This window comes from Anastrepha ludens, chromosome 2, assembly GCF_028408465.1.
Source record: "Anastrepha ludens isolate Willacy chromosome 2, idAnaLude1.1, whole genome shotgun sequence".
NCBI lineage: Eukaryota > Metazoa > Arthropoda > Insecta > Diptera > Tephritidae > Anastrepha > Anastrepha ludens.
This window is the reverse complement of record NC_071498.1, coordinates 172,556,259-172,577,419: the sequence shown is the minus strand read 5'-3', so window position 1 is coordinate 172,577,419 and position 21,161 is coordinate 172,556,259. Positions and strand designations below refer to the sequence as shown.

Below are 21,161 nucleotides of genomic sequence, written 5' to 3'. Positions count from 1 at the left end.
AATCCCGAGATAGCGGAATCCCGAAGTCGCAAAATCCCAGGTTTAGTTGATTTGACTACCGAAATCATTTTTTTCTTTTTCAAGTTGAAGTGTAGAAAAATATCACAAATTTTCTCTGTCTTTCCGGTTAATCTCTATGACACAACGAACAAGTATATCCCCAATTTTTGAAAAGCGCTAATAAGAATGAAGTATAGTATGTGATTTTTAAGCTCTTATCAATTCCCAAATTTTTTGAAACCTTTGAAGAAAAGTTACCCTTTGCCACTAAAAGCCTAATTACGAGCACTGGATGGTTCACAGTGCGTAATATCGTATTCTGCGAAGAGCTCCCCTCAGACTCAAACTCAGGTTACCTCTGCAGCGAGAGGATAGCCGCAATCAACAAAGCAGCTGATTGACTACTCACTTACGTAATAACTGTTATATAAACATTAGGGGGAGTCGATTTAAAAATCGCTCATTGCTCTGTGAAAATCGTATTCTAGGGATCAAAATAAGAAACTTTGCCGAAGGAACCATACCTCTAAAACGAATTCTGATGTCCCCCAATTTGGGTCGAACGAAAAATCCCACTTTGACCCATTTAGAGTGCTCCAATCGAGTCCAAATGTATGACCGACCCCCACTAACTTTGGACGGCCGATTCACCCATGCCAGTGGCACACCCCCTGGCACTCCCCTGGAGTGTTCCCCATACAATCATTTCAAAATATCACCATTTTTGGCCTTTACATGAGAAAAGAAATTAAAAAGTTCGACCCAGAATTCGTTTTAGAGGTATGGTTCCTTCGGCAAAGTTTCTTATTTGGATGCCTAGAATGTGATTTTCACAGAGCAATGGGCAATTTTTTTGCTTCCCCACAAATCGACCCGGCCTAATCAACATAGATATATGCGTACTTCCTTTTTGGGTGTTTGACCGAGCTCCTCCTCCTATTTGTGGCGTGCGTCTTGCTGTTGTTCCACAAATGGAGGGACCTACACTTTAAAGCCGACTCCGAACGGCAGATATTTTTATGAGGAGCTTTTTCATGGCACAAGTACATTCGAAGGTTTGCCATTGACTGCTGAGGGGCGACCGCTATTAGAAAAATGTTTTTATTAATTTCGGTCTTTCATCGAGATTCGAACCTACGTTCTCTCTCAAATCGTAATGGTAGTCACGCACCAACCGATTCGGCTACGACGGCCATGTAACTTCTACGCAAGTAATTATTTACTCCGATAGCTCAGCGGCAATTAGGGCTCTGGGCTCAATGACAGTGCATTAGAAACTGGTGAGGGAATGCTTGGCTTCGCTTTCGATCGCATTCAAATTCTTTGACATACGGCTTCTCTGTGTATCTGGTCATAGCGACTTTGCGGAGAACTCCGAAGAGGATGAGTTGGCCAGACAAAGGACCTGTGAAGTGGTTTCTTCGCGTAAGTATAGTATTGGGATGCCCTTGAAATCTACTCCTGGAACGATGGGCTTCGCGTCAACTCAGCGGATACTGGGCAAGGACACAAATTTGTAAGGTTCCGAAATCCTTCTGGCCACGTGCGGATGCGTACGAGAGATCTTCTGACAAAGAATGACCAAATCTCAGCTCTTAAATTTCGTGGGTGTCTTCACAGACTCGGAATTAATTCGAGTTCTTTTTGCGTTAGGTGTATGAAGGATGAGGTAGAGTAATCCCAACACCTTCTCCTTAGCTGCCCTGGTCTTGCGGGGCTAAGATTTCGGCACCTTGGTTCTCACTTCTTTCCTACGCCTTGATATAAAAGATCTGATGAACTTCATCAGCAGCATAAATCGGTTAACCAAACTGCAAATCAGTCATCGCTCGTAATCCAAAAATTACTCAGTACGCCCCCTCCTTCCCACACCCTCTCATCTTTCCCTTCGTCCTATCGGTTTTCTTCACTTTACTTCCCTTGCACTGGTATCGCAAAGGATGAATTTGATTTCATCGTCCAAGTGCGCCCACTCTCTGGGCAACCATTCTAACCTAACCTAATCTCGCCGTTTTTAGTGAATATTCCATTAGAGACGGTTCAGCACAGCAGCAAGTGGACTGCGAAGTACACGAATTTTTCCAAAGCTTGCGATAGAGTCTCTCACATTATATAATATTATTTTAAAGGGTTTTCCAATAAGAGGTGTTACTCCCGTGAAAGATCAATGATTTCGTTGCTTGTGTGACACTTATCGTCGTCTTGTTGAAAATTAACGTTATCCAGATCAATACCATCCAATTCCGGCCATAAAAAATCGTTAATCATCTCTCGATAGCGCAATCATTCACCGTAACTGTTGCTCCAGCTTCATTTTCGAAAAAGTAAGGTCCAATGACTCCGCTGGACCATAAACCGCACCAAACAGTCACACCTTGAGGATATAGAAGCTTTTCAACAATAACTCTTGGATTTTCTGAGCCCCAGATCTAACAATTTTGCTTGTTGCCGAAGCCACCGAGGTGAAAATAGGCCTCATCACTCGAGATTATTTTTGATGGAGTTCCGGATCATTTTCACGCATTTCAACGACCCAATCAGCAAAGACACGACGTTATTGATGAACGACCGGCTTGAGTTCTTGTGTTAACTGGACTTTATGCAAAATACAGGGTAATTACGTTTGTGGAATGCCTAATTCCACAGATATTTTCTAATATCTAATTTTGGATTTCAATCTGTTGAAGAATCCAAAGATTTAGGTGGAATTTTTGTCACTAGTTTTTCATTTAATAGTCGCATTAATTTCATCTTTTCCAATTCCTATTCTGTCTTAAGCTTTGCACGATGGAATGAGTCTAATTTTACTTACTCTAATACCCTGAAGTTAATGTTCACTGTATTTGTTCACTTAAGGTGGAATACACCGCGCATATATTTTTAATAGACCGGAGCGAAAGTTTGCAAAAGGTCTCTATGAAATAAATATGTACTAAGATCAGTAAAATTTTCTGATCCTTTCCCATCTTACATATCACGTTTGCTATTGATCAATTTTGAAGTCTTCAGATAGTAGAATACCGATTCTTGCTCTGTCGTTTGTTTTCAATGTTATTAAGGGTGAAAACGATAGCCCATTTCTGCTTGGAAGCGGTAATTTTCTTTCTTCTTTTTGAAAAGAACCAAACAAGTGCAAAAAGGAAGAAGGGGTTTTGGATTAAAGGATGACGACCAACTGTGGTTGATTAAATTTATATTAAGCGCTTCACGCTGTCCTATCTCTTTCTCTGATTCTTTCCTCCTTCCCTCCTTGACTATCTACCTTCTTTACAGAGCTTTAAATACAATGGGGTTTTTAGCCTGAGTGTTTTAGGAGCCACCTAATCTCCTGGAGCTCCTTGGTTCGACCTTTTCAAATTTCAATTTTAACCGCTTAATGCTAATAATGAAAGCCACCCGGCATGTGTGAGATTGAAACCCGCAATATCCACAGGTATAGCAAAAAGTAAGAGCCCAGATGTCTAAACCTTTGCTCGACGAGAGCAGGGCAGCTGAGAAGAAGGTGTTGAGAAGACTCCACCGCATCCTTCAGAAAGCTTCTGCAAAAAGGAAGGACTTGAAGCTCTCCCAAGCCACGCCGCATGTACACCTAATGGACAATGTCCGCTAAGGATATCTACCAAACTCGATAGCTGCGGCTTTGTTAGCCTTAGAGCTTCCCTCGAGTGCCATCGATCTATCCGTGGCCAGAAGGATCTTGCGACTTTGCACGTTTGTGCACTCACCCAGCATTCGCTGAGCTGGCGCGAGGCCAGTCTTTCCAGAAGTAGACCACAGGTTCTGAAGGGCACCCCAATACTTTTGTTTTGCGATGAAACCGTCTCCAGGATTCCATATCTAGCCAGCTCATCAGCCCAGCAGTTTTCCTCTATGCCGCTGCGATCGGGAGCCCAGATGAGTCTAATATCTACGTATTCGGATGTAGTCAAGAGAGAAGTCAGGTATTCCTCGGCTAATTTCGAAAGCACAACCAATGAGCCCAGGCCCTTAATTGCAGCTTAGCTGTTGGAATAGATATTTACGTCCTTTACAGTATTATAAAAGCGAGCAACCAATCCACTGCTTCCTTAATTGCGACTACTTTCGCTTGAAAAACACTACAGTTATCTGGGGAGCTCTTTGCAGAACAATCTCTCACCATGTTTGCATGGAGACATGGAACTCCAAATGTTACATTTTGCCCACTCCTCCCTTGATATATTATCAATGGAAAAAGTACTGCTCGGACCTAGCGAGGGTGTAAATTGATCGTAAATTTGTAGCTTAAGTCTAGCTTGTGGCCCGAACATTTCAATATGATTGCGGTGCTTGCAGCGGCACTTTTCCCTACGATGTCCACGGGTACCGCATTTAGCTTAGCGTTAAGCGCCAGAGTAGGACCAGTTCGAAGTGGCCGATTGATTTAAATAAAGGTATACCTTTGAATTCTCTTTAGCTTTTATACTGATGTCGTCCTTTCCACCGAGACAAGAACTCCGTACAATAAAATTGGCTATATAATTTTGTTAGATAGTCAAAATGTAACTTTTGGCGAGAGGCTCCATCACTGGCCGATAGTGACTCTACAATCATACAAGGCGACTGTTGCGCTCGTAGTTCTCTTCTCAATCTTGGACATCCACGTTACTCCTTTGTCAAGAATGAGTCCCAGGTACTTCACCTTGCCAGAGAGCACTAACGCGCCTTGATCGGGAAGAGAAAAACTCTAGGTAATTTATATTTCCACGTAAATAAGACGAGCTCCGTCTTCAGAGGGTTTACCGAAAGACCGAAATTTGCGTTCCATTTCACAAAGAGACTTAGACAACCCTGCATTAGTCCGTTAGAGTGTCTAAATACTTATCTCCGCCAATAAGTTCCACGCCATCTGCGTAATCATCTTACAGCCTCTCCTCTCCAGTTCGTCTTGCAGGTCGTTAAGCACAACAGTCCAACGCAGTGGCACAACACCTTACGGCGCAAGGAGGCGCCTCCCTACTCTGCCACGATCGTTTTATCTCTATATTCTTCCATAAATGGTAAAAGTTGTAAAATATTTCTATCACCTCTTACAAAAAATTTTTTTAATTGAATTTAATAAAATTACATTCCGGGACGAGTCCCGAAATTTCGGGATCAACAATTGCTAGTAATATTGGCATCTCTACATTTTTATTTTTACAAGTTTTTCCAAAAAAAACACTAAAGTTTTACTGAATTTAAGAAAATGACGTTCCGGCACTAGTCCCGAATTTTCGGGTTCAGCAATCACTTCTTAATCTGGCAACCCTAATATCTTATACGTTTGCGTAAAATACATAATTTTATTTGTGTGTGTTTTCATTCAAATGTCAGCGTTTTGGCCAAAATATGCGCGTACACGCGAGTTTTGTAGAACAAAGCCATGAATTTCAATGAACTGGCGCGGTCTGCCAAAAATGCAATGTATAATTTGTTGTTTTCATGGCGTAGACGGGTTTTATGGCTCTTTTTTGTTGCACACATACGGAGATTGGAGTGTGTGCGTGTGAGTTCATGTAATTTTATTTGATCGCATGCAATAAGTGAAATAATAAAATGTTTGCATTTTTGACGGCAAATTGTGGTAAAATGCCAGCATTAGAGGTTTTTAAGAACTCGATTTCCGGAAAGAAGTCATAGGCCGCATAGCATTAAAACACAGAGAGAATGCGAGTACAAATGTGTGCATGCATGAAAAGCCGTGGCCTATTCCCAAACGCTCCAACTCCAAAGTGACACACCGAAAAGGAGTGCATGAAGTTCGAAAATACAACAGTTAAAAATGTTAACAGCAAATTTTGTTAGCGAATTCTTTTATATTACTACTTCTTGCACCAGTAAATTTGCTTTTCAATTAAATTACGGAACCATCTTTCGTGCCCCTATATTTCTTTGAGATTTTTTTTTGTGAAGGATTACTCAATTTCCACTTATTTCCGGTAAACTGAATTCTTCCTATCGCCAGATCCATTTGGATGTTTTCCCTTTATGGGGTTAGGGGTCAGTCACTTTAAGAAAATGCAAAATAAAAATCCAATTTTTTGAAAATTCTGACTACTCCTAACTCCTTATGTAAGTTTTCCCGAAATTCGTCCCATATAACTTTCATTTGTTTTTACACAGTCCTTTGTCGCTTATGCAACAACACAACACCGCACTTAGTTGGATTACCGGCCACTCTGGAGTGGAGGAAAATTAAAGAGCAGATGAGTGTGCAAGATTAGGCTCTGAGCTGGACCTTCAGAAAACACTAGCATTGCTCTAAACGAACTGTACACTGAACGGAACGTGGAAGGTGGTTTCTGACTACTAACTGCGGGGACTGCAAAGCGCTCTGGCCAAAACTGAATATTAAATGGTTGAAATGTCTGCTTTGTTTCAACAACTTAACCACCAGCGTCTTCACAGTTGTTATAAGCGTTATAATGGGTCACTACACTATTGGCATCCTCGCCTATAGAATGGGTATGCCACACAATGACATCTGCAGGGTAAAGAAGAAATTGAGTCGGTACAACACCTCCTCCGTGAATGTTCTGCACTTCAAAGAAGTCATGCCAAATATCTTGGTTATTATTTCTGTTAAGACCTGCGATTTTTGCAAAATGTCTCACTGGAGGGATTAGTTACCTTCTCAAAAAGATCTAAGTGGTTTGAGCAACTTATGTAGTTAGGGGATGGAAATCAAATGCAGGCATCATAATGGTCCTTAGGGGTTCTTAGGGCCACCGAGTGTTTTGTCTTAGACAAGCAACCTAGCTAACCAACGCAAAGTCATTTAAAAAAATAAAAATATTATTAATCTGGAATTCATTTCCTACAATTCTTGTTCACAAACTTTTTTCCTAGAATCCATAGTTTTGATAAAAATCTTTGAAAAATAGATGATTCAAAAGCTTATATAGAAATAAATTGCACGAACATGTAAATTTAAACCAGGCAGGCTGCAAATGCACCCCGAATACTCCGAAGCTACTAATTAACAATGAAATCTCAATTTTAAAAGTTCACGGCCTATGGAATGCTTTGTATATATATAAATAGATAGATTCTTTATGAGGTTTGCACTTCGACCTCATGGTATTTTGTGCGCTCTACTCATCACCGTAGGTACCTCATCCAGACAAAGCTTCCTTATTAAATTTAAGACAGAGCTGGGTTGGATTGAGCGTATGTGCCTTTCTTTTGGCTCCAGTTGGCCAAAATGTCTGAACGTTCTAGCGCTGCATTCGAGGAAAAGCTGCATTGGAGCCTCCTGAGATTGGTTGGAGAAACGACAAGAGTCAGTAGACAAAATCCCGATCATGTGCAGATAACTACACAGTCTGCAGTGACCTGTGAGAATATCCGTGAGCCTTCTCAGTTTAGCCTTGGGGAGGGTTATGAGTCTTTTAAACCCCTTTTGGTTGTACCGCTCTCAGTAAGGGTTTTGCCTGGCGCAGCCCCATAGTTTAGTGCCAGCAAACTCATTTAGCCTTAGCTCGTCACTCCTAAGCTTAAGCTTCCTCTGGTGGTGTATTGGCCCATAGCAAGGAGACGCTCGGGTGCTATTAAAGGCGAGACCGCATTCTTTCTTTTGCCAATGCGTCCACTATTTCGTGCCCAGTTATACCCCTTTTCCCTGGAACCCAAATTGGCCAGATGCGTTTGTGCGTTCCTAGTAGATTGAGTTTCTCGTTAAACTCAAGGACCAGTGATAACTTGATCTCAAAAGACGATAGGGCTTTGAGTGCCGCCTACCTGACTGTCGCTTACAATGGCAATTCGTACCTTCCGAAAATGTCTGCCTAAGTTTATATCTGCACACAGACAGATGTCATGCATCACCGCTTGGAAGATGCTTGGAAAACTAGCCACCGGCACAGAACGCTTGATTCTGAAGCCTTAGGTTCTAGCGCCTCTGCCTTCTGGGATCTTCAAGCCATCTGTGCACCAGTGCAGGGTGCACTCTTGGAGTTTATTTTCAAATGCAGGTCTACTCCAGTTTAATTTATTGTTCAGTTCAATTTTGACCTCCTCTTCGAATTTGATCACCTTAGTGATATTATATCTGGGTAGCTGGGTAAGCGAGAGCTGCAGTCTCAGCACTTCTATGTTTTTAGATGACATCACTTTCCTCTCCCAAAGCCTTCCCTAGTAATATTCAGCAGAGTTCTCTTGGCTGATTGCTGATTAACATTATGAGGCGGTGTCAGCTTAAGCATCACATCCATCGCAGCTGTAGAGCAGGTCCGCATCGCCCGAATGATACACATGCGTGCTAAGCGCTGAAACTTAGTTGGCACTGCCTGCACCGCCAAGAGAGTGACTCTCGATGCCTAAACCGACCGCTCCATATGTCACCATTAGTCTTATTATCATAATGCACATCCATCTTAGGATTCTTGGGCTACATCCCAGGATTTTCAGGCTAGACGTTTACAGATCATGAGAGCCTTTGTTACTTTGGATAAGGTTGCATCATATGCTGCTCTTTATATATATAATTGGCTTATAAAGGATGGTTAAGTTTTAAGGGCCGGTATTGATTTTGAATAAAATACAATTTTTTTCAGAAATTATTGTAATTTCTCTTTATTATGATAATATTGGTATGGCTCAATTACGCATAAAGCAAAATATTGGCCAAGTGGCCGCCGCGGCCTTGGCGGCACACCCCCATCCGATGGTCTAAATTTTCGATGACGCTGAGGCATAATTGAGGTTCTATGCCGTTAATGTGCCGAATTATCTCCTCCTTTTGGAAAAAATACGGCCCAATGATGCCGCCGGCCCATAAACCGCACCCAACATTCACTCTTTGTGGGTGCATTGGTTTTTCGGCAATCACTCTTGGATTATCATTCGCCCAAATGTGGCAATTCTGCTTATTGACGAATCCACTGAGGTGAAAATGTGCCTCATCACTGAAATCACGAAGTGAGCGATAAGCATTTTGATTTGAACGCCCGTTTAACTTTAACGCGTTGCTCCATGGTTTGAGTTGAGTTAATCTGAAATTGAAAAATGTCAAACGAAATGCAGAAAAAAGCTGGATGTTTAGGTAAGGTTTGATCCCCTGCTGAGTGTTTGCTTAAGCTTCTCCTACAATTCAGGGTGTGCCTATTGATGTTATCGTATAAATGGAGGTACTTCAAGCTAAATGCCGAACGTCTGAAGGAGTTTTAAATGAACTCGTTTATCCAATAAGAAATGTACTTGGAGTTTTGTCCTATCCTGTCTGCCGAGGACGACCGAGCCTAACTGCGCGAGGAAGTAGAATGCCAATGTATTTGCATGACAGTTGACGGCTTGTGTCCGTATGTCCATAGGAGGCACTGCGTCTGGGACTAATTGAATGATACTGATGCAAGAACCTCTTCGGTTACAGCATGAGGTGATGATCATGAGGTCATCTATTAGCATTACAGCCCAGGGTGAGCTTTAGCTGTCTCAGCAATCTTCCTCACTCAATACGAGCCGCCAATAGACATTTTCAGTTTTTGACGCCTAATTTTTTCAGGGCCCCTCGGTGACGTTATGCAACCAAATAGTTTTTGAGCTGTCACGTGGTCTTGAGCATACAGAAATGTAGTCGAGCTGATGGTTTTGTGGCCTACCGTCATCCAGATGATTTGCTCATCTGACGCGTTGCGACTTGGTAAATCTTTCAATATCCTCGCCACCGCAGAGACTTAGGGGCTTCTTCTTGACTATATAAAATAAACGTTGTCCAGATCAATACCATCCAATTCCGGCCATAAAAAATCGTTAATCATCTCTCCTTTTTAAAACTTAAGACCTGTTAATGGGAAACCCTTTACTTAACGCAATATTTTGCGCTCCTCATCTGCAAGATTTGTTCTCCGAAATTCCAACAAATTTTTCTTCATGACGTGAGGTAAAATTATAATTAAATTCAAACACTTCAACATCTGTGCTTACAAATAATAATAAATATCGTGAATCTTTATTAGAATCGTGAAAAATATGAAATACATTTCCAGAGCTTGAGAATACGCGTGGCTTAAAGCGATACAACAACAGTCTATGGATTAATATATACTCGTCTGTACGGGCACATGTGGATGTGTAACTGTTCCAGTGTATTCCCGAGCTGTGTTAGGCAAAGCTTGCCACCCAGTGTTCTGCTTCGGCTCTCCGACGTACTTACCACGAGCCGCCCTTCTTCACCTTGTGCAATATGGTCTTGAACACTGGCACCTTGACAGGGAACGGATGAGGCACCTTGACCGTTACATATTTAATCACCTCAAATGGTACACGCTTCTCCACGGGCACAGGCACAGGTTTCTCAACCGGATATGGAACCACACGTTCTACCGGCACTCGGAGCTCTTTTTGAACAGGTACAGCTACGCTTTTCGTTACAGGGACGTGAATGGGCACCGGCTTGTTGACGGGTACGATAACCGCATGCGAAATTGGTATATGAACGGGTTCACGCACGGGAACGTGCACCTTTTTCACCACTGGATAAGGAATGTAGTTGATTACATGTGATGGAGAATGTCCACCTTCTGAATGATGCTCATGGGATAGATAGTTGGCGGATTCATCATATGAAGACCCCGAAGAGCCCTCATCAGCTTCACCGCCAGCACCACCACCACCATCACCGCCATGATGGTGTGAAAACGAAACCTCCGCATCACCGCCAGATGCAGATGAACTGCCCGAATCGGAGCCGGAGTGGCCATCATGTGGCGTGAAGTATTGCTGATGTGCGTATGTAGAGGCGTCTGAAAGTTCATCATAACCGCCAGAATTATGCTCGAAACGATGCAGAAAATTGCCATCGGACATTTTATCGTTTGACTGTGGTGCTGAGTATGCAGTAGCACTGGAATGTCCTGCTGCGCCGGATGCGCCATAATCGTTTTCTTGCTGTTGTTCGTAAATTGGTTTTTGTTGTTGTTGTTGTTGTTGTACCAAAGCAGCTGCTGTTGGACCACCAGCACTACCGCCAAAACCGCTACTAATATGCCGCAAACCAGCGAGATTTGTGAGACCATTAAGCTTTGCTGCCCCAAAGTTGTAACTACTACTGCTGCCACCGCCGCTATTGCCGCCATTATAAGCACCGAACCAGCCACCCGCACCACTGCCCCCGCCGCCGCTGCTACCATTGGGGCTATAACCATTGTAACTGCGGCGAGCTGAATTTTCTGCTGCTGAGTCTGTTGCTGTGGTGGGAGTAGCAATGCCATTATGATTGCTCCGAGAGTCATAATACTGCTGTTGCGTTGGTCGCTGATATTGTTGATGTTGTTGTTGTTGTTGTCCCACATGATTTGCATAGGCATGAACTGTGTTTTTGTGGGCATGGCTGGCATGCACTTCCGTTGCCTGCTCGCGCCCTCCGGTCGTTGATGAAGTTTGTGATGCTGCAGCGTTGCAGACAATTGACAATAATGTTGCTGTTGCCACAGCGAGTAGCAGCTTCTGTAGATGGGCAAACGTTACCGTTGATGATGCGAAGATATGGAAAAAAATGGAAATAGTGAAAATGAAGTAAGTACACAAAGTGTTGAAAATTCTCGGTAATTTTATAAGTAAAAAAGTAACTTAAGTTGGCGAGTAATCAAAGCGTCTATAACCAAGGAATTTATTGAATAGAAAATAATGGCTTAGCGATCAGAAGTAAGTTGAAGTTGAAGAAGTTGCCTGTCCCATACGAAGACTGAGAGGTAAACCCAAGCCTAAGTGGTAGACGTTTGAACTAATCAAGCTTTAAAAAGCAAGCAGAAGCCTAATGAGGCAAAGAAAATACGTCTCGCAGAAGATTGGAAAGGCTATAAAGATGCTCTGAGAATCTTTAAGAAGAAAATCTGAAATGTCCAAAGGCAATCTTGGAAATCCTTTTGCGAAGAGTTTGAGAGGGCAACAGAGATCTCCAAACTTCATAAGATAATAGCGGGAACTGCTACAGAAGACTACACTACAACCAGTAAAGAGTCTTTAGAACTTTACTTAACACTCATTTTCTAAGCTGAACAGACGTTACAGGGTATGACATGGAAGATACAGTACACTGTCGTGAAGTCAGAATAGAGGAGTTGGAAACAGTTCAACACCTTTTTCGCACATGCCCGGCTCTAGCCAGAAGCAGAAATCGATATTTAAGATTCAACTTCTAAATTAATATGGATAATCTATACAATTTAGGTATCAACAACCTAGATGCGATGCGGCTGCTAAACCTAATCTAACCTACACAGACGTTTAATTTTTTTTGGTATTTTTTTCTGGAATGTTGATAGAACTGTCCCCTATAGTGTCGCAGAGTTCGAGCGTGATGTGTCCATCAGCTTGTGTGCTCTGTGACTTTTACTATGGGTAAAAATATCGAAAAAAGAATTTGTCATAAATTTTGTGTTTTGAATGGGATTTCGTGCGCCGAATTGTTGAAAATTTTGCAGAAATCCTATGGCATTATCAAAACATGGGTCTATGAGTGGTATAAAGTTTTTGGCTTTTGCAGAGGGCCGAGAAATCGCGGAAGATTTGCCCAGACCTAGTCGCACATCAACGACTTCAACGGATAAAAACATCGACCATCACTTAAGTTTAAAAGAGATCGTTCGTGACCTTAGCGTGTCTCACGAATTAATTCGCAACATTTTACACCACCGATTGGGCATGAGACGCGTGGCTGCTCGACTCTTTCCAAGAGCGTTGAATTTCTTTAAAAAAATTTATCGGAAGAAGGTGGCTGAATACAAGTGAACTCGCACCCAACGTTTATCCAGTGCATCATAACAGGTGATGAGACGTGGATGTATGAGTTTGACATGCCAACCAGTCAACCAGTCAACTCATGAGCCGAAACCCAAAAACCACGTCCAAGTCGGTCAAAAGTAAAAGTCGTGCGACTCATTTTCTTCGGTTACCATGGTGTTGGGCACTCAGAATTCGTTCCAAACGGTTCTATGGTAAATAAGGAATATAATTTGGAGGCTATGCGACATTTGAGAGAGAATGTGCGTAGGAAGCGGACCAATTTGTGGAAAGAAAGCTCATGGATCTTGCACCATGATAACGCACCGTCTTACAGGGCTCACATCGTGAACACTTTTTTGACCAAAAACTCGACAAACATCATCGAACAACCACCGTATTCACCGGATGCAGCCCCCTGTGACTTTTTCCTTTTCCCAAAATTTAAATTGCCCCTTTGCGGACGCCGACGTCGCTTTGAGCCGATAGAGGCCGGGAAGGAGAATTCGCTGAAGGAGCTGAAGAAGATCTCTTTAAACGCGTTTAAAAGGTGCTTTGATGGCTGGACTAATCGTTGGCATATGTGGATTGCTTTGAATGGAGTCTATTTTGAAGGCGAAAAAATAAATTTTGATGATTAAACTTTTATTTTGCGTTTTATTGAATGATTCTCTGTACTCTTTTGACAGAATGTATACACCCACGATTAAATGAATAGATGCACGATATTTTGACCAATTTGGGCAATTTTTTTTTTTTACCGGTTTTGAATATTTTTTTAAATTAATTTTATGTATTAAAATATAGTTCATTCTACAAAACTTATTATTTCAATCAAACTTTGTACAAGGTTTATGAAAATGTTATGAAAAGTTCTCATCAAAGTTTTAACTTTTCACAAAAAAAAAAAAAATAAGTACACGATTTTATAGCCCATTGAATTTTAGTATGAAAAAGCGCAATTCTGAGCTGATTCAAAATTTTCGTTGATTTTTCATAATAATTTTCTCTGACGCTATTGCCATTTTCTCCATGTAAGGAATGCGCGAAATTTTTATTTATCGATTATCGGTAGTGTTCTTAGCGTTATTTTTTCAGTTCAAGCGTACAGCGCAATTTTTACTAAGTTTTTTGAGGAGAGTGAAGAGAATATCTATTCTTTACCTGTTAATTATGCATAAATATGACAGACTTCGCGCGTTTTTCATTAGGCGACACTTTTTATAGATTTTATTTATTGTATTTAACACTTAAATGTTGAATTGAATTCAAGGAAGGAAAAAAAGCTACCAAAAAGTATAAATTATAAGAAAAACAGTTTGTTACAATCACAATGCTTAAATAGTTTCCAAATTATGGCGGTCACGCATTTGCTAGACATACTGTATATACCTCTTGGGGAAGCGTGTACGTTACTAATCGCAGATTTCTTATTAAGGGCAATATCGCTATTCTTTAGGATAGCTAAGTTGCAATCTGGATTCAACGATAATAACCTCTAAGCTGGTGGAAGAGAGCAAGAATAGTCTTACCACCTTGAGTGAAAACCATAAAGTTACTTTAATCAGATTGTAGGTAGATGGGGAGACCAGATGAAATGCAAAATAAGCAGAACGTTATGGCCCACCTACAACCTCAAACAATCCTAACATTGTTAAACATGAAACGACGGTACTCCTGGATACTAACGGCAGTCATTATGGCTTTTATGCCCTATGGAAGGACAGAACGTTAAACCTGGGCAAACCGCTGTTCGAGAGTCTCGAACAACTGTCTGGCTTAGATGTCAACAACCTGATAAGGTTCCTGAACGGCACAGACTGGATATAGCCGTGCTGCAAATAACTGGTAAGTTGGTAACGAGGATGTGGCAATGAAATGGTGCGGAAGCGCTAGTTGGATTCTGGACGAATCACCACTTAAACTAGCCAACCAACTGTATATATACACTCCACCTTCTAGAGTAGATTTTCAAATACTTCTTTACCAAAGCCAGTTGTTATTCAGGGATAAAACGTATTAGGCTCCCAAAAAATTTCAGTTCAATAAAGAGCCTAGGTTATATGAGATTTGGAATTTTATGTTATGCATGTGAAAAAAAAAATCATATGATAATTCCTAAATCGGACAGCAGCGTATGCATCTAATAGGAACTGCACAGTTGCACTGGAAAACTCAAACTTTCTGGCCTGATGTACCTCAAGATAGTATTGGCGGCCCATTTTACTTTATAACTTTTATTAAAGGTGTAAGCTTTTCTCTTTACGAAATTCCTCCTCTACGCTAATAATCTTAAGATTTTACCTACATATCGAATGCTGAAGGTTCATGCTTATGGCAGTCTGACATAGGCAGAGTTTATTCTTGGTGCGAGAAAAAATGATTATATTTGATATTTGGATACAGACAAATGATGTCAAACAGTTTTTTGAAGAAAAGCAAATTCCATACATTAAACTCGTCATATTTCACGGTCTAAATTTCAAACTGTAGCCTAATTTAAAGCTCTATAGATTATAGCCTTTGCCTGACGTAATTGTACATATTTTCCAGATCCTTATACTCTTAAAAAGTTGTATATAGTATTTGTAAGGGCCCGTCTGGAATATACCTCTTTTAACAGCCCTTCTAAGCCACACATAGAAAGAGCTGAGTGTACACAAAAAACTTTTTTTAAAATTTGCTTTACGGCCACTGAACTTTTGAGACCGTTTACCGTCACACGATTCCTGATGCCAGCTGAACTAAGTGAAGTCAAAATGTGGCGCCGCATTGAAAAACTTAGCCTTAAGTTAACCACAAACTCATAGATGCTTCTTAAAAGCACATAACCAATACGAATGTAACTGTATTTTATGGTTAAATAAATAAAAAAATAATAAAGGAAAAAAAAGCGAAAAAATTTTACCCGAAATTTATATTGTGCTCAAGCGAAAAAATAGAAGTCCAATCATAATCGATGAAAGACTAAATCATTATTCATGAACGGAAACATAAAAATCAAATATTAGTTTGGGGGGAAAAAGAAATCCATTATTTTCTCGGTAGATGGCTGAAGGGATCGATATCGCGTAAAATACCGATCAAACAATTTAAAGTGTATGTCTGTTGTCAAGTTGATATTTCACACTAAACAATTTCTTTGCTGCTTTTTGTTTGTTCCAATTAGTTGTAAGTTACAGGGTGTTAACAATGGAAGTCAACAAAGGGAAAATTCGGTATATTTCACAATTTTTCATGGTTATGGTAATGGCTGTACGGGTTAGGCTAAGGCCTTTAAGCACTGCGTCCAGATTGATCTATTGAGCGCCTCTAATTACTTAATTATAATTATTCAGTATACCGAGATTAGCCCCAGTATACCGAGATTAGCGAGATACGAGCCCAAGATTCTGCGTCTCCTGTGGCCTAATTCCTCACAGTTGGTGGTTAAGTGTTCCATAGGCTCCTCTTCATCATAGCAGTACCTGCATGATCTTCTACTTTTTTTTGTTTTTGTGGGAGGGGGAGGATAAAAATGACCGAAGCATTCTTCCACCCCGGGACCTCATTTGCACTACATCGAGGGTGGAGCCGTGATTGTGGAACACAACCACAAGAGAAACCTGGGTCCAAGCTCTCTATCTATGACGTATGGAGGTTATACGTCGGTGATAGTTTCCATTACTCCATTAAAAAGTAAATGAAACTTCGAAAGTGTGCGGTAATGTCGTGTGCATTACCGTCTTGTCTGCGTATGATATGGTCGTGAGTCGTTAACTCAAGCGTACGTAATTGTTCTCGGTATGTCTGAGTCGACCTCCTCTGGGACACTGTCTCTTGTTGGCTTTAGCACTTGTCGGGAAGTTTGGTGGGATCAGACGCAGCACAAGGTCCAGCTGCCTGTACTGAAACAGCTCTATTGTTCGCCTTTCTTCGTCCTGCTTGTGTAGCGTATGCATTACTTGCTTGGAAAACTTGCATGCAACATGCCATAATTAGTCTTACTTGGCTGTCTTCCAAGGACAGTGGCTAAGACGTGAGTCTTGCGAATCTTGGACAGTAGAAGAGTACGTGTCGTGCGTCTTCAACATTCTCTGGGCAGGTAGGGCAGAGTGGTGAAGCAGAGAGACCAAACCTTATCTCTAAAAGTTCGTGCGTTCAGCGGCCTTTAGAAGAATGATCCCATCTTCGCTGCCAAGTGACGCCATTCACTGTGCCAACTCTTGGTGCCTTGTAGGTTTGGCACCTTGCTTTGGATAGGTTCAGTTCACGTGCTCGGATATCCAGTCGAATTTTTCCCGCAATCACTAAATTGCATTGTCAGATACTGCCCGTTATACACAGGATACTCGCAAAGCACTCACTCTATAAACCTGCCTGGCCCCTCGGCATATGACAGGATGGAGTCTGTCGCAGTAGATAGAAGTCTTCTTCTTGCGCCTTGAGCTCCCATGATATTGTACTAGATAACCCTACTGTGTTAAAATGTTTTGTACAGGCAAAGTGAACTGTTAGTCCTCCACAGAGTAATCTGAGGCCCTTTTATCTGGGGTTAGAGCAGATATTGCTCTGTTGACATTGAAGTTCAAAAACTGTTTGGAGTGATTAAGGCCGCTTGTGCCATTCCAGTGTTCACTGATTTTAGTTTGGATCCATTTTTTGGTTTCCTGTTTTAAATTATTTTTGTTAAAGCCGAAAAATGGGGTAGGTCCAATATATAGCCCTTCTGCCCCTTTTTTAGCATAAAAGTCTGCCTTCTCGTTTCCTTCGTCTCTCTCGCCTGGTACCCAAATCAGTGAGACCTGATTATGAGTGGCCAGTTTGTTGAGTGCATTGTTACACTCTATTAGGACTTTTGACTAGAATGTGAAGCTATTCAAGGCTTTGAGAACCGATTGGCTGTACGAAAGTATTTAAATTTTTTACTTTCTGGAACCCTCTTTTGGTTATGATTTCCACTGTTTCCATTATGGCGAAGAGCTCGGCATGGAAAATCGTGGTATCTGTACTTAGTGTTAGGGATTTGTTCGCTTTAGGCCCCACTATTCCTGCTCCTACTCCTTGGAGCCTTTTGGAACCATCTGTGCACCATTTTGGTGAGTCATCATTTGTCCATGTTGGGCTAGTGGTCCACTCTTCCCTAGACGGGAAGATAATCTGGTATGTCTTTATAAAATTGAGTACGGGTTCCTTGTGGTCATTCGGCTGGGTTATGCATACTGCACGCTGAACCCTGTTCAAGGTATTGAGATGTCCAGTAAAATCTCCTGGTTTAGGTTTTTCTTTCATATGAAAAGTGAGTGCTTGCATAGTAGCTTCCCCTTGTATTGCTAAATCTAGCGGTGGTAAATTTAAAAGCGTTTCCATGCCAGCAGTTGAGGTAGTTCTCATGGCCCTTGTTATGCTTAGGCACACCAGCCTTTGTAGTTGAAACAGTTTTGATAGATCAGTAGTTTGATTTGTTTTAACCCACCATGCCGAATCCCCATATAGTACAGTTTTTTTTTTGATAAAGACGAAAATGCAACCAGGTCGCTTCAACTGTGAATGGTGTTTATGGTGCTGATATTTTAACAGCTAATTACGTGCAATTTTGGTTTCGTAGATTCCGTTCACACATTTTTGTTGTTAAAGAAAATATGGAGAATGCCCATAAATCACAGATATAATCGAAGTTGACTGGAACGTTAGTAGTCATATCATTACCCAGCGGCTAAAGATCAACCAGAAAATAGTTTTAAACCATTTAACCCACAAAAATTCGGGATTTAATATATTTTTCCCCAAAGTAATATACGATCGATTTGCTTTAACTGCTTGTGTAGCTTAGGGCATCAAAGAAGAAGCCACTCATTTATTTAATGCAGTTAATAATTTCGTATTGATTTCATGTATATTTTATAATTAAGCGCTCGCTTTTTTAGTATGATTTCCTTCACTAAAGAGGAAAAAAAGTACACAAAAGCTACAGTGACCGAAAATATTGGGTTGGCAACTAAGTAATTGCACTCGTACATGGCTTCAGTTGAATTTTTAGGTTTGCAGTCGTAGTACCAAAGTAAAATATATTTTGTTATTTGATAGTTGGCAATACAGCCAGTAAAAAAAGTTTTTTGATCGGTTGCATAGTTTTCGTTTGGCGTTCGTTGAAAAATGGAAAATCAAAAGGAGCATTTCCGTCATATTTTGCTTTTTTATTTCCGCATATGGAAAACCGCATCGCAAGCTCATAAAAAGTTATATCCTGTGTATGGGGACGAAGCCTGAAAAGAACGACAGTAAAAAAATTGGTTTGCCAAATTTCGTTCTGGTGATTTTTCACTCAAACATGAAAAACGCTCTGGACGTCCAGTTGAAGTTGATGACGCCCTAATCAAAGCAATAATCGATTCGGATCGTCACAGTACAACACGTGAGATTGCAGAGAAGCTTCATGCATTGAAAATCACTTAAACCAACTTGGCTATGCTCAAAAACTCGATAGATGGGTTCCTCACGAACTGAAATAAACGCATTTAACGCAACGCATTAACAGCTGCGATTTGCTAGAGAAACGTAATGAAAATGATAAATTTTTAAAACAACTGATAACTGGGGATGAGAAATGGGTTGTTTACCAAAATATCAAGCGGAAAAGATCGTGGAGCAGGCCAGGCGAACCAACTCAAACAATATCAAAAGCTGATATTCATCAAAAGAAGGTTTTGTTATCCGTTTGGTGGGATTGCAAGGAATAGAGACATAGGTACTTTGAAAGTGGTGGGATTTTGGCGGGATTGCAAGGAAAGTAGACATACTTTGAACTCTTACCACCCAACCAAACGATCAATTCTGATGTCTACATTGAACAACTAACGAAACAAAACAATGTAGTTGAAGAAAAGCGGCCCAAATTAACAAATCGAAAAAGTATTGCATTCCATCATGACAATGAAAGGCCATACACATCTTTGGCCACTCGGCAAAAATTATTGGCGCTTGGTTGGGATGCTTTGCCACATCCACCATATAGTCCCGACCTTGCACCATCTAATTACTTTTTGTTTCGATCTTTACAAAACTCCTTGAATGGTAAAAGTTTCAATATTGATGATGATGTCAAATCGTACCTGATTCTGTTTTTTGCTAATAAAAACCAGAAGTTTTATGAATGTGGAATTATGATGCTGCCTGGAAGATGGCAAAAGGTCATTGATCAAAATGGGCAATACATTACAGAATAAAGTTATTTAGTTCCATGAAAAAATTGTCTTTGATTTTCTAAAAAAAATACGCAATTATTTAGTTGCCAACCAAATAGAAAAAATATGAAGTAAAAAGAAAAAAATGGGTTGGTTGTGCCAAGAGATACAGTCCACTTGTCACATAAAGGGAGAGATGGCCATGGCTAACTCGAATTCTCACTAAACAAAATTTGTAAATTATTTATCGTGTCGCTCTACGCTCTACGAGTGTATAGACTACGATTTGAAATTTTTAAATTTTCCCCCATTTTTTTCAAATTCTCAATTTTTTTCACTGTTCGTACATTTCTAGAAGAATTCCGCTATGGCACAAAAATTTTCGTATTTAATAATAATTTATTTTTCACGCAAGTATTTCAATCAGCTCACTCTCTACTCTCCACAACGCAGTTCTACGTAAACACATTTTCAACTGTCGCCACTTTCTTTCATGCACACACACACACGTACACCTTCATACTAGAATCACTTTATGCAACTGTGAAATCCTTTTCACCCACGATGAACTTACCCATACTCCAGCAGACGTTGCCATATTCACTTTAAAAACTTCCTGATCCTTTCGTTGGTCGGGTTCCTATAGGGAATTTTATCTTCCTTGCACCTGTTTGACTTATTTTCACTTGCAACTCAAGCGACCTTGGCTGTGTTTGTGTACGAAAGCGAATGTGCATAAATTCGAAACTGCATAACATTTTATATCATTTTTGCTTGCGTTAATGCCGAAATCTAGTGAATGCTGCAACGTATAAGCACACAATCACACATACATACGTACGTAAAGTGATACGATTGCGCAGAGACGACAGCGCAACGGCGACGCTATTGGATTATTTAGTGCTAGTTTTCCAGCGGATGTTTGATTTGGAAAATTATTGCACAATTTTGCTTATTTCTCTTCATTGTTTGCTCACAAACTTGCTGGCATAGAAAGGCAATCAGGTGAACAAGCCAATGCACAAACGATTTTCATAAAAAAGGAGGCCAAATTTAGTGTCGAAAGGAATGGTGGCGTGGCGGCGTGGTGCCTTGGCTGTAGGAAGTGCTCTTAAGATAACACACAGAGAATAAGTTGTTGTACTTGAAAATGTAAAAGTGTTTGATATTGTTGTTGTTGTTGGTGATAGTTTTACTTATTTGAAAGGAAAAATTAAAAGCGAAAGGTAGTTAAGCGAACAGTGGCGGCAGCCAAGAGGCGTTTCGCGCTGGTGTAAG

At 40.8% G+C, this 21,161-nt stretch overlaps 1 protein-coding gene across 1 annotated transcript; it reads right to left on the bottom strand.

The window, feature by feature from the left end:
* Positions 1-10,004: 10,004 nt before the first annotated feature.
* Positions 10,005-20,481, bottom strand: LOC128855817 (interleukin enhancer-binding factor 3-like). Its single transcript, XM_054091018.1, has 2 exons — positions 20,458-20,481; positions 10,005-11,445 (listed from the first exon to the last, which is right to left on the bottom strand). Exons 1-2 carry the CDS (start codon positions 20,479-20,481, stop codon positions 10,150-10,152), a joined length of 1,320 nt encoding a protein of 439 aa, XP_053946993.1. The 3' UTR covers positions 10,005-10,149.
* Between the last annotated feature and the right edge of the window lie 680 nt (positions 20,482-21,161).

Coding starts and splice junctions, on each gene's coding strand:
- LOC128855817 (XM_054091018.1), bottom strand. CDS start 20,481: ATGGCAACGTCTGCTGGAGTATGG. Junction 11,446..20,457: donor CAACGTCTGCTGGAGTATGG/GTAAGTTCATCG, acceptor GCCCATCTACAG/AAGCTGCTACTCGCTGTGGC.